This window comes from Poecile atricapillus, chromosome 5 (genome assembly GCF_030490865.1).
Source record: "Poecile atricapillus isolate bPoeAtr1 chromosome 5, bPoeAtr1.hap1, whole genome shotgun sequence".
Classification (NCBI taxonomy): domain Eukaryota; kingdom Metazoa; phylum Chordata; class Aves; order Passeriformes; family Paridae; genus Poecile; species Poecile atricapillus.
In genome coordinates, this window is record NC_081253.1 from 5,540,895 (window position 1) to 5,554,831 (window position 13,937).

Consider the following 13,937-nt stretch of genomic DNA (forward strand, 5'->3'; position numbering starts at 1 on the left):
GTCCCCGGGGCAGGTTCAGTGTCCCCAGGGCAGGTTCAGTGTCCCCGGAGCAGGTTCGGTGTTCCCCGGGGCAGGCTCAGTGTCCCCGGGGCAGGTTCGGTGGCCCCCGGGGCAGGTTCGGTGGCCCCCGGGGCAGGTTCGGTGGCCCCCGGGGCAGGCTCGGGGTCCCCCGGGGCAGGCTCGGGGTCCCCCGGCCGCCCCACCGTGTCTGTTCACAGTTGGGAAGCAGAAACACCTCGAGTTTCCCCACAAGCACCGTGGGTGCCCAGCCGTCTGTGGGTGCCGGGGGGGCCCAAAGGAAGGAGCTGTGAAGGGAGTGCCCTATAAAGCCGGGACCGGGCTATGACCGTCGAGGCTCTTCACCTGTCTCTGCTTCCCTTCGGCGGCGGGGCCGGGCAGCCCAGGGCGGCTCCCAGAAGCGCACCCAGGCTCGGCTGGGCGGCCGCGGGCGGAGGAGGGGCCGCCGCCTCTTTAAACTTGCCGTGAGGGCCGGGCCGCCCCGCCCGGGGCAGCGGGGTCCGCTCAGCGCCCGGCGGGGACGCGCCGCCCCCGGCACCGCTCCCCTCAGCTGCGGCCCGGGCGGGTCCCTCCGGCACGGAGGGCGGCGGAGCGGCGGGGCCCGGCCGCGGGCTGTGAGGGGGCCCCGCCGTGCCCCGCGGGGGGAGCCGGGCAGCGCCGCCGCCTCCCGCCCGCCTCAGCCCGCCTCCCGCCCGCCATGGCCGCCCGCGGAGCCGAGCGGCGCCGAGCCGAGCGCCGCGGCAGTGCCGGGGTCTGGCCGCTGCCTGGCAGCGCCCCGTGAGCGGGGACAGCGGGCGGCGTGTCCCTGCGCTCGGTCCTGCCCCCCGTCCTCCTCCCGGAGCGGCGATGAGCGAGACCCGCGCCGGGGGAGTCGCCGCCTAGACCGGCAGCCAGGATGGTGCCCCTGCAGCCCCTGCCCCTCGTCGTGGTCCAGGGCGTCCTCCAGCTCGTAAGTCTCAATCCCCGCGGCCCCCGGACTCTCACGGGGGGCTTGGGGTGCACCGGTGCCTTCCCTCCGGTGAGGGCGGCGGGCGCGGTCCCCTCTGGAGCCCGACCCTGAGAAGCCCCCCATACTTGCCTCCCGCAGCCTCTAACATGATCTCGGTTTTCTCTTTCTTTTTCCTTCTTTTTTTTTTTTTATTTTTTTTATTTTTTTAAATTATTTTTTCTTATTTTATTTTAATTTAGCGGGTTTACTTCTGTTCGCCCCGTTCGGGGATGCGGGACGCTCGCATGCCCGAGCGCAGCGCGGCCCCGGGGGCCGGGATGCGCCGGGAGCCGCCGCGGAGCTGGAAAATAGGGATGGGAGGGATGCGTGTGTGTGTGTGCCGAGCATCGCCGAGACTGCCCGCTCCCGGAAAGTTTTCTGCTGGCCTCAAGCGCCTTTTTTTTTCGCGTACAAGACATAGCTGGCTGTGCAGGTAGAGCCACCTGCGCTCGGGAAGCTCCCCGTTAGTTTCGTCTTGCTGCAGCGCGCCCCAGGTGTTTCCTTAATTTTTATCAGAAACTGTGGGACACGCGGGTGTTATGCTGAATATTCCTCTGCATGCGGTGGGGGAATGCGGGGACTGACGTGGCGGCAAGGTGAGATGCACACTGCGAAATTCCGAGTTCTGAAGGGAGGGAGGCAAAGCGAGGAGCGCACCTGGAGATGGGCGAGGAGCTCAACTTCTCCCACAGCCCAGCGCCTCGTTTGTGGGGTGCTGATGGTAGGAAACAAAGGGATTGATGCTCGTGTTTATGAGGTGGAAGAGGTCATAAGGATGAAAAAAATGTATTTGTAAAAGAGTTTGATCATCTTCAGTTTTATTTCGAAAAGATTTTACCTGCGCTTGCTGTTTTGGGGGGAGTTTTGGTGTTACTCTCATAAATACCTCTGCTGCAAAAGTTATGCCTCTCTTCCCCAGCTGCCTTGGACGCGAAAGTTTGTCACGAAGTAGTCAATAGGGAGTGTGTAATAAACCTTGAAGGGATTAAACACCCTCCTTAAGAACTGAAGTCTAGTATTACAGCGTGAGGTGATTGATTAGTTTTTGAGGAAGCTTATGTCAAATTCTAATCCGGTTTTGGATTGTGCTTGTCGTGTAATGTTTTTTGCTCCAGCACTTTATCATAGCAATGAAGTAGCGAGCTGCAGCCCTGCGATAAGGCACACATTTCTTTCACACCCCCATCCTTTTGGACAATAAAAGGCTGTTTACATTCTTCACATTCTTGCAGCCCAGTTTCCAACTAAACAACGCGCAGGGGTGAGAGATGGGAAAGGAGAGCAGCAAATGGATTACAAAGTTGCTGAGCAGAAGGGAACTAAATAAAAACTACTTCCTCACACCTACAACTTCTCTCACAACCACCCTCCTTTTATTATTTTTTTCTTTTCTTTTTTTCTCACTACCACCCTCCTTTTATTATTTTTTTTTTTTTTTTAAGAGCTACCAAAGGGATCAATTGAAACTTGTACCATCAGGAATGGTGTTTGTTGTGAAATGTTTTATGGATGATGTTGGGAAGTTGCTTGCTGTGAGTGAAGACTGACTAAATGAAGCAAAGTTGCTGCCTTGAATCAAACAAAAATCATAAATAGCCACTGCAGGCTTGTTCTCAGGTGGATGTGGCACTCAGCTCACCCTGGAGGACTCATTTTTCTTCTGCATTCTTTAGAGACAAACCAACAAGGTTTTGCAGTCAATTAGTTTTATAGCTTATATTACTTAGTTTAAACAATAAATAAAGCAAAATGACAATGTGTGAGATTTTTGAGGGGTTTTAGGTGTAACTACTGCTAAAAAGTTGTGTAAATGCATTTTGGCATGCTCTTACCAGAACATCTGGTTAAAGTTACAGCTTATTATAAATTAAGAAATATTTGATGGTGGTGGTAATACATTGAATGCAAGTCTGTGCTATTCTTTGTTCTCTGGCCAGAATTTGGAGGGACTGGTGGCTTCCTGAAATCTGATTAGCAGGTTTAGAAAGGGAGGCATTGGTATTACTGATTCTTGACTTTTTCTTTCCTTTTTAAACCAAAAATCAATGTGGATAATATTAATACTATAGTGAAGGCTCAGCATTTCAGCCAAGAAAAAATCCTGGATTTCAGTGATGCAATACAACAGCATCTTAGTAAAACAGAAATGCTACCATCAAAGCCTTCCTGATGGGGTAATCTTAATTTTTAATAAAACCAGAGATGCTAGAATGGGAATATTTTGGCACTGCATTTCAGTGAAGGGAGAAGTGCTTTTTATTTTAATAGATTGAACTTCAAATGCTGTCTTGCCTTTGAAATACCAAAGTGTGCTGTCTACTTACCTACTTCTTAAAGATGCATAAATTAGGATGAAATCCATGTGAAACTTCACAAATTTGAGGAGATTATGGCAGAGTGTCTCCTGAATTTCCGAAGGCAGTGTTAGGTGATTCTTTTTATGCTGTATCTAACATTGTTCAGTCAGAAGTTCGTGTTTAGTACTTTTAATACAGCATAGATGTATTTTTGTGACATGTTTCTAGATTATTACTTGGACTAATAGATGGGGTAAGCAGCAATAGCACATACATAATTCCTAAAATATTTTGCATATTTGGATAAATTAAGCAATAAGGAAGGCTGCTGTTGAGTCAGGTTAAGGTGCTAACTTGCTCCTGTATAAATACATTAATTTTTAAAGCCAGGTTTGCCTTCTGTTGACAATATGGAGCAAAACAACAATTTGCAATGCACAGTCAGTGCATGTCTGGGCTATTATTGATAAGAAGATGAAAAATTGCTGTGTTGTGTTATCATTAATAGGTGCTCTTGCTTTACTATTAATTTTCAGTAAGCTTTTCCAATTGTCACATAATTGCTGAATGCTCTGTTAGTTATCTCTTCGGAAGTAATGGAGTTCTACATGTTGAGAATTGAAGTGAGTGAAGCATAAGGATAATGCAGTTTATAGAATCCCTGCTAGTGTTTTGTTAAGTCAGCTTTAAATGCCTCTGTGGAGGGGGGGGTGCTTCTTTTACTTCCCTGCAAATATGAGTTGTTATTTTGAAGAATTCTTGTTGGAACAAAAAAAAAAAAAAGCTGTCACTATCCCTTTGTCTAGGCAAGGTGTAGTTACACACACTCTCCCAGGCAGGACCTGTGGTTCTGTAGGGTAATCAGGCACTGTAACTATTGGTTTATTCTCACATCTCTGAGGTCTGAGATTAAGAAAGGATCACAGCAGCATTTTCCAGTGCTTATAGTCAAAGTTGCTTCAGTATTCTATCAATAAACTCTTTTCTAACATTAGCATTGGGCAGAGTTGTTACTGCATTAGGAATCAATCATTTTACAAACCCTTAAAAGCAGTTGATTTCCCCCCCCCCCCCAACACATGATGAGAAATAATTAGGAAAAAAAAAGACAAAGGTTGTTAATTTAAGATTTTTCTCCACCAAGTTTGAAGTATAGCATTTTACATGAGTGAAATTCAATGACAGATTGTTTGTCTTGGAATTTCAAGGGCTGAAATTAACTATAACCAAAATTGTTTTTGACAATGAAACAAAATTTTCACAGAGGTTTGGTTTTTCTTAACAGAATTGAAGGTTCTTAGCAACTTGAAGTGAAAGAATATTTGCTGTAGTACAAGATACCGCTTCATAAGAAGAAATATATTAAAAGCTGAGCTAGAGCTGCCTTTCCATTTAAAATATGCATACCCTGTGAGGTGTAGAAACACAGAGATCTCTTCCTTCTGGCTACTTTAATTTTGTCTCCATAGCCTTGCAAATGTGGTCCAGGTAGCATGCCCTTGCAGTGAGAATCAGAAATAGGCACCATGCAAGAATCTTAGCACCATTTCAGAAAGGTAAATGCTTCCCTCTGGTCATCTTGAAGTGCACAGATGAAATTCCATCCCCCCCTTAATTTGAGGGAGAACTTTGTCATAAAATGTATTGGACCCAACCTTTCATTTGGCTTCCTTTGGTAATTTTTTTTTAATGCTGTAGGCGTTCTAAGCCTACGTCTCCTTGTGTAATGAAGTAATGTAGGTAACCCAAGAATTGCAGGTAATTTGGAGCTGAAGACAGATCAACAAATGCTGGTTTCAGCAGACTGAGAATTTATTACCCTGAATAAGGAGTTGTGTCTTAAGGTGGATGGGGTCAGGTTTAGTTTACGCAAGAGGTTCACAACTCAACCTGTCCTTACATCACATCTTTTGACCTAGCTCCGCGAAACTGGTTCCATGATCCTTGTCAGTTTATTTGTAGGTTGACTGGGGTACAGGAAGATTACAGATCCTGTTTAAAATATGCACAGCAAGACTTGGTTGACTGATGTCCAGTAGGCCACAAGATCCCCCAGGCTTCCCCAGCACAGGGCACATAAAATCAGAGTCTCAATCTTTCAGTCTGTAACACACAAGGAATTTTTCTGCCATTGTAAAGCACTTTGAGAGATGTCAGAGCTGTGCTGTAAGTGTAACAGACAGGGAAGTGAAACGGAAAGATTGGTGAAGCCCCAATGCTAAAATAGGATGCTCTCATCACCCCCACCTTTCTGGTTTTCCTCCTGTGCTTTGGTTTCTGCAAGAAGGGAACTCAGGAATGGGAGTTGAAAGGGACCAGCAGCAGAAACCACTCGCTGACCTGGACATTGAGAGCAACAGAGAGCTCTGCCCTAGGTACACCAAATTCCTCCTATGCTGTTAAAATTTTTACCCTTAATCAACACTTTGCAAACAAAACTGTACAAGGAGAAGCAAGAGCTGCTTGGAAAATTTGCACTGACATGCCAGCAAGTTGCCTGTGGTCTGTGAGCGAGGTGTTGACCTTTATTTGGTCCAGGTGTTGAGTAAGACACGGTAATTCTTGGGCACTTCTGGTGAAGAGCTGCAGTAAGGAAAGATCAGTGCTGCTCTGTGCTGAATGGTTTTGAAACAGAAGCTGAGATTCCATGTGTGGGGATTGCATCTTGTTCAGAAACTGAGTGGTTCCAGTGCTCAGGGAATCCTGTGGCTTTGGATCTTTCACACCTACTTGGCAATGTACCAAAACGAAAAAAGGAAGGGTTTTTTCGGGTTTGTGCTACGCACTTAGCAGGACTGTCCCTTTGCTCTGCTAATCTGTCTTCATGTCCTGATTTCACTGTACCCATAACAAAGCACAAACACCGGCCACAAAATCTTTGCTAGATCAAATCTGTCAGAATTGGAAATCAGGAAGTTGGAAGTTCCCATTCACGTGGGTGTTACAAATTCATCCTGAACCTGACTTCCAAAAACATCCTATTTTGAAGCAGCTTTGGCCTTTCACTTCGAATCTTAAATATGCTTATATTTATTTCCCCAACCCCATTCATCCTTCCATTATGTTCCCATTCACTCAGTTTCCCACTGGGTTTGTAGCTGTAGTTTGTGTAGTGTGTTTAGGTACTTAAAGGATCATTCAGTGTGAAAATAAGGGGTGGACCTGCTAGGCAGTTTTTGTTTCCAGCAGAGCATCGCTACTGTGAAGTCCAGTCTGCAGGTCAGGACTTGGAAATCAATGCTAATTCCATTCCTGTAGGGAATCTCCTTGTGGGCTGGTGTTCCGTGTCTAAGCTCAGTTGCAGTTAACAAAGAGGTTCAAGGAAACAAATCAGCAGTGTGGAGGAAATGAAGGGCTATGAAGTTGGGTCAGCAGTTAAGACTGAGTAGTTTTGTCTTTGCAGCAGGGATTGCAGTGCTGGTGTGATGTTCTGCTCTCCCTGGAATGGCAGTGCTTACTGTAAATATAGAATTTGAACGATTGACTAATTTAAGGTGGATTTAAAGAGCTGTAAAAGCTGTAGTTCTTTAGATAGGTTTGCTCTTTGTTCCAAATGACTGGTAGTAATAGAAGCTATTATTAGCTGAGAAGTGAAAATGAAAGAATAGGGAGAAATAAAAAAATAAAGTGAAGAATCTAATGTCTCTAAATTCAGGTTTTATGTGCATTGGGGCCAATTATGGTTATTGTATCATTGCAGTACAGATTTGAGGCTACTCCAAAAGCCCTCATTCTGCTTCTCCAGATCCAGTGTGTTTGGTTTATGTTTACAATCAGTTGTGAATTTCTTGACATCATACTACTTGTTTTAGGTGATGACTAGGTATTTCTAATATCATCAATCACCAGTATGAGCACAGCCTTAATTTCATCTTACTTTACCCATTATCTAGGAAAATAAAACACTGTGCACAGAAGTGCTCCTATATCTGTTCTGCTATTAAGTAGATTTAAGGGGTTTTAATGGAGAAGGAGCTGGCTGTGCTTGAGGCTGACCTGGGAGAGAGGAAGATGATGGATGTAAAACAGCCCCGTGGGCAAGTGGAGTGAGCCTGAGAAGTTTCTGCAGGCAGAGAAGGACAGACAGACTGACAGTAACTAGGAATACTCCCACAATAACAGAGTTCTACTTGTGATTGAAACCCAGGAGGGTGAAATATCAGAGCTTGAAGTTTTTTGTCCTTTAATGCTGCCTCTCTTTTCCTTGCAAGCACCTGCTCGTTGATTCTGTTGTTCCTAACGTGTTTGGAAAGCTGAAATTCCTCTTCCCAGTGGGAATTGAAGAGTCTTATTGGCAGTGGTTTGTTCTCAAATCCAACAAAGCTGTTTATTAGTGAGCACATGTCTCTGCCACTGGGAGTCTAAAGCCAGGCAAGGTGCTCCCAAGTTGAATTTTCTCCTTACTCCAGGCACTTGGGTGGTTCCTAGAAGAAAACTTCTGAAATTGTAGTACAGAAATAGACACATAAGAGTAATTTTATAGTGCACTGTAATTGGAGTTCATGGCACTTTGTAGTCAAGATGTGTTTCACGTGTGTCATCATTATTTTGGGAAACTGAAGAAATAAAACAGAGCCTAGAGGCAAATTTCTTATCTTCACCTCGGTAGATCAGAAGAATGTTCTGCGGAACTGACTCTGTCCTTCCCTGGCCCATCTCCACACAAAGAGCTGCTGAAGCTGATCTTTCCTGGCTGGCAACAGGGGCATTTTCGGAGTGATGTCATTTGGATCCAGGCAGGAGTGAAGGCCGGTCCTTCAGTTTCTGGAGCAAACAGAGTGCCGGGGGTGAGGGCTAAAGCCTGTGTTGTTTTCCGCTCATTAAACTAACACAATGCTAATCAGCTTTGTGGAAAGATTCGCACTAGATAATGTTACTGTGGCACCACTGACTTATCCGGTGTGTTGGCCTGGGCCACTTTAAACTAGGTGTTTGAAACACCTCAGTCTTTTTTTGAAACCGATTTCGTTTTGCTCATTGATTACTTTCGGTCCTGTCACCATTCGAGGCAAGGAGAAGATGGATGCTAAACTCCTTGGGCTGGGACAAATCCTGTGGTGCAGCTGCTGTTGTGTGCCAGCCTCTGCTGCCACCCTCTGCTGAGCTGCTGTGTCGATTTCCAGACATCGAATTACTCTTCCAGGGCTGGAAACATCCCGTTTTGAGTTAATTCTGAATCAAACTGCACAGTTTTCTGTGCTGAGTGACAAATCCATCAGTCTTCTTTGCCTTCCCCTGGCTTGGATCTGCTCACTGCTGTGAAGAAGTTTCTGGCCCTCCAGGGAGCTTTTCTAAGCTGCATTCTGCTGTGAGCTGCCTGCTTGCTCCCTTTGTTTCTCTCTCAGACCGTGTTCCATCTTCCCGAAGTTTTTTTTTCCAAGCAGAGGATGCTCAGTTCCTCTGGGAGAACCAGCAGCTTCCTTGCTTTCCTCTTCCTTCTGGAGATGCCCCTCTATCCAAAGTACAGCAGCCCAAGAGCAGGTGGAAAGACTGTCTTGTATTCACTACTCAGCTTCACTCCGCTTTACTTTTTTATTATTATTATTTATTTAAATATTTAAAAAATATTTTTAGTAACATTTTATTTAATTTTTTTCCAGGAAAAAAATTGTTAGAGCTACCTTTCCAGAATCTATTAGTGGTCATGCATTCACCCCTCTCTGACAGCTTCTGTCCAAGCTCTCTGGTAGCAAACCAATCCAGAGGTTTATCAGCTTTGAGTCCTAGGTTGTATAATGTATTTCCAGAATGTTTCCATTTCAAATTGTCCATTTTTTAACTCATTTGTCACGATTCCAAGTCTGAGTGGATATCCACTTTTAAAGCACATGACTGGAATATGATGTGAGGATTGGTTTTTAAGGAGCAAGTTTTATAGAACTGTAGATATTGTAGATTCTGCCCTAAAAAGCATTTGTTTCAAAAAAGCATATACTTCCTCTCTGTGTAGCGACACCCTCTGCCAGTGAAGGTCTCATTGTGGCAGTGAGCTGTGTTGTGTAAAACTTAGATCCAGACCAAGAGGTGCAACAAACTGCATTTCTACCACATTACCATCCTGGGGCACAGAAGGTTTTTAGTTCCTTTATGCTTTCTCTCCTTCCCCCTAGAACCCATAATCCCAGATCTTTATTTTTTTTTTAATTTTTTTTACATCCGTTTTGGTGAAATCACAGTTAATAAATACCTTTCCTTAAAGTTCTTAAAGAGTACGAAAGTCATTCTCCTCCATCTCACTCTTCAAGTCTTTTCTTATGTTTCTTCTGACTACAATTCAGTATCCATTTTCTGGCACCAAGTTAAGCTAGCTTAAAATAATACCAATGTTTTGGGTGTCTGACAGGGGAATAAATTCATTATTGAGTTAGGACCTATTTGATTTAAATTAAATAAAATGCCTTTAAATGTAAGGATGAACAGACATGACATACCTCATACTCAGATCCATTTTATGGGGTTCACCCTATAATCCTTTTATTCAGACACGTGTGACCTCTACGTTATCAGCAATGGGCAGCCTTACACTGCAGTAACCAGGGAATTTAAACTCCATATTTTATTCAACAAAGCCTTTTTGTGGGTATGGGATGGGATCTGTTACTCTGCTTGCTTAGACTGAGGGTTCAGTGTTGCTATTTTTAATACCTGGTGTTGAACAATGGAGGAAAGAATGAATTTAAAATAGCAAACTTTGTATTTATGCTGACTAAGGGCTCCATTCTGCAGAAATTTGCCTTCTGGTGAGTTTGCAATATTCTTTCAATGAACAGCACAGTTATATTTTTGGTGGAATAATAAGATTAATATGGGGACAAATATAAATATATTGACTATTGTATCTTTTGTTTTGATGGATTGGATTGTCTTGTCCATCCAGAGTAACTACAAGATTTATTTTTAATTTTTTTCACTAATGCTGGTAACTATGAGAGAGATGGAACTTCATTCTATTTAGATGTTGAAACTGTAGTCCTGATAATACAGCTTAGTAGTCATTGACTGGCTTGTCCTACACCAGTGAAATCCTTGCATGCTTTTGGGAGTATTGAGATAAACTCTGTCTGTGATCAGTTATTAATAAAGCCTGCTGAACATGTGCCCTATGTCCCTACTCCTGTCTCATCCACTACAATTATCTAACAGAAATTTAATTATCCTTGGGATCACCAGTCCTGATCCAGCTGAAGTGCACAGAATGGTTGAACAGCTCTTTGAGTGATGCTGGGCAACAGCATCACAGGAAGCTTGATTTTCATAGGAAATGGGCTAAAATAGTATTTGAAACAGAAACAAGTTTGAAAGCCAAAACATGCCTGCATTGCAATCAGAAGTTCACCAGGATTTCCTGGGGTGGCCACATTTTGGTGTGTCATGGGGTTAGTTTACCTTTAATTCAAAACCACAACATGGTGTTTTGCACAGACATGTAGAGGCTACAGAAGAGCTTGTGATCTTCCCTTGGCTGTAATGGAAACATGGTCTGTTGTATAATTTGTTTGGTTCTGACTCCTGCTCAAAATACTCACCTGGAAAAGGACTGGTGATCAATTTTAGTAAGGCAAGAAAACCTATGTAAATTTAGTTGGTTTGTTTGGGTTGCTTTCCTTGTTTATTCACTTTGAGAATAATATCTTGACTAAATGTGGTCAGGAGTTTTCTTCACTCACTTCTGGAAAATTCCGTCATTAAAAGATAATACAGAGGTTATCAATATCATGACTTTGAATTAAACACCTGCAGATTGTATATGGTACCTGAGAATGAGATTCAGCCAGCTCCCCACACAGAAGGAAAGGTTCAGAACAGGGATTGCAGGGATGCCTGCTTCCATTTGGACTAGGAGACTTTTTAAAGGTTGCTGGGTGGCTTAAGGTAGAACAGTTTTTAGTGACTGATAATAAACAGGTATCTCCATTCTCTCTGTACAAGTAAGTCAATGCTTGTCCCCTGGTTAGGATGGCAGAAGGGAAAATGAGCTTGGATCTCTCAAGAGAGTATCAAATTTATCAGGAGAGACTGTATTCTACAGCAGAGTACTCAGTCCCTGCCCTCAATAGGACTGAAAGTTGCTTGGATCTACCTTGAAGATACACAATAGGTACAAATGTGTTCATTTCTTTTGGTGGGAGGTGGAGTATGTACAAATCCAGTGAGAGCATGAAGGTGACTTTTCCTGCACCTACATGAGGATGTTCTTGTTCCTGCAAAGCGACACTAGAAAATAAAACGTGGTAGAAGCATCACTGCAAGCATTTTCCCCCTCTTTTTGCAACCTTAGTCAAAAGTGTGTGAAAACCACATCCTGGACTGGATCCTTCAACAGAAATCAAGGAAGGAATGTGCCTGGGTTTTATCCTGGGAGATCCCATCCATGGATTTGCAGCTTGGGTGGGTGCTTGGTGAGGTGTGCCCTTAAACTAAAGGGAATTTGTAGTCTTAAAATGTAAGGACTGTTGGGTCATGTGTCAAGGTATGTGATTTTAGAGATTGTAGATTTAGTCACCAGTTATCAAACTGGGGAGGAACTGCATTTGCTGTCAGCAAACTCTCCCTGCTCTTGTTGTTCTCCTTATCAGATGGATACCTGGAAAACTGCTCAATAACATCCTGTGATGTAGGATTGCTGATGCTAAACGCTTCCTAGTATTCTTCCTTAGTGCTTTTTAGAAGCTCCTGTGATAATCCCTAGGAAATCTCACAGCTGATGCTATCATATTTTTTAGTTTTTCCTAAAACAGTGCACAAAGTTTTCCTAATTCCTTCCCTTTATGCTTACCTATCTTCTTTTCTATCGCTCTTGAGACACTTTGTTCAGGCTGCATTATTTGCATATTCCTGGGCACCTTTTCCTCAAAGATCTGCAACATTAACACCGAGTCACAGCAAGTTTTGCTTCTTTATTGATATTTTCTTCTGATTCTGAGTGTTTGGAGTAATTTTTTTTTTTTAATTTTTTTTTTTTCCTCTTTCCTGTTGGTTTTCACAGAACATCGTACTGGAAAGATATGTGCTGACCCAAGTTGCTTAGACATCTTAGTATCTTATAACCCTAACACAGAGGAGTCTTGGCAACTATGGCAATATCACAGATTAAGAAAATGGGCTAGATTCAGGAGGAAGGCATTATATTCTGAATAATTCTCTTGGAATGTTTTTTCTACTTCAAATTGTGATGCTTTCACTGCCAGTTTTTTTTTTTTTGGGGCATGTGATGTAGACAGGTTGGGTTTTTCCTGGACATCTGCAGCCAGCCCCTGAGGATGGGACACTGTGTGTGCTCTGTGGATATTCTGAAGATGTGAACTACGTGACTGTATTAGCACCATGCATGAACTCACAGGCACAGCCACAAAAAGGAGGGTGAATACAGCTGGGAGGTTTTGGTCAGCTCCTAGCTTAGGGAGAACATTCTTGTATCTAGCAGAAACATTACCAGTCTCTCCAGTGAAGTATTTCCATTACAAGCTCTTCAGGGGTGTCAGTGCTCTGAGTAAAATTGATAGTGTCTGAAAAGAAAAATACCAGCAGGAAATACAGATAAACAGATTGTACACCTAAATGTTTTGCTCGGTCCTTAATTTCCTATTAAAGAAATATCCCGTGAATTCCCAAGGGACACATTTCTTTGCAAGCAGTGACAACCTTTGTAGCTGCCAGTGTGTAAGAAAAGCTTCTGTTGAAAGATGCTATTAAAGAATCACATGTTCTGTTGATATAAACCTGATACTGCTTCAAATTTCCTATTACTGAAAGAAATACATTTAGAGTAGTCTGTAAAATAGTCCTTTTGCCTGGAACCACCACCTTTTCTCATACAAGTCATCATCTTTAATAGATAAGCTTTCCATTAAGAGCTAGAGAAGGTGCTAGTTTTTCTTTCAGCAGTTAGGAATAAGAACAATAAATGTGTGGGGGAAATGCATCAATTTGCTTAGGAACATCAAAGTGTGTTCCTATCTGAAATACGGAGAAATCAGTTCAGAGAAGGCTCCAAGTGTAGAATTATTGACCCTGGAGGATAAGATACAGAATAACCTTCCTAGGCTGTACTTTGTCAATTTTAAGTTGTGTTTGCAAGGTGAATAGTTTAACAGTCTCATCTCCCCTCACCAAAATATTAATAGTAGATTGCATCACATCTTTTCCTAAAAGTTTTTTTTTTCCTTTATAAATTACACTGCTGTAAAAGTATATTAATGTTCTCTGTATCTATTAATCTTCTGTAAGATAATATGAATAAATCCAGGTGATTGATGTAACTTATAAAAGCCCATAATTGTCTCTGATCTGGTTGCTAATTTCATTATGTGGTCTCAAGTCTGGGGCAAACTGGTTGAGCCCTCTCTGTGGTGTGTCAGAGTCCTGAAAGCAGTGGGTGCTACATCCAAATGAAGGGTAAAAGATTAGACCAGGAGATCACAGGGTTAAAATCACTTTTGTTAATCTCCTTAAATATAAAGATAAGTCTCATAAATTAACATTTGAGATTAAATTCTTCTTTCACACGGTGCTGTCTGTCTGCTCTGTGATATTTTGAAACCCACCAGGCAAAAAAAAATTAATTCTGTTTTATTCAAAATGCTTTTGAGCCGTCTATTCAAGAAATGTACTGTCTTCCTGACAACTCAGATAGG

General features: G+C 43.1%; 1 protein-coding gene across 1 annotated transcript in view; it reads left to right on the forward strand.

Moving 5' to 3' along the window:
- Positions 1-483: 483 nt before the first annotated feature.
- NXPH2 (neurexophilin 2) overlaps positions 484-13,937 on the forward strand; it is a 35,561-nt gene continuing 22,107 nt past the window's right edge. Inside the window, exon 1 of the mRNA XM_058840181.1 lies at positions 484-967. Within this exon, the coding sequence (XP_058696164.1) occupies positions 914-967 (54 nt within the window). The 5' untranslated portion in view covers positions 484-913. The remainder of the gene's footprint in view (positions 968-13,937) is intronic.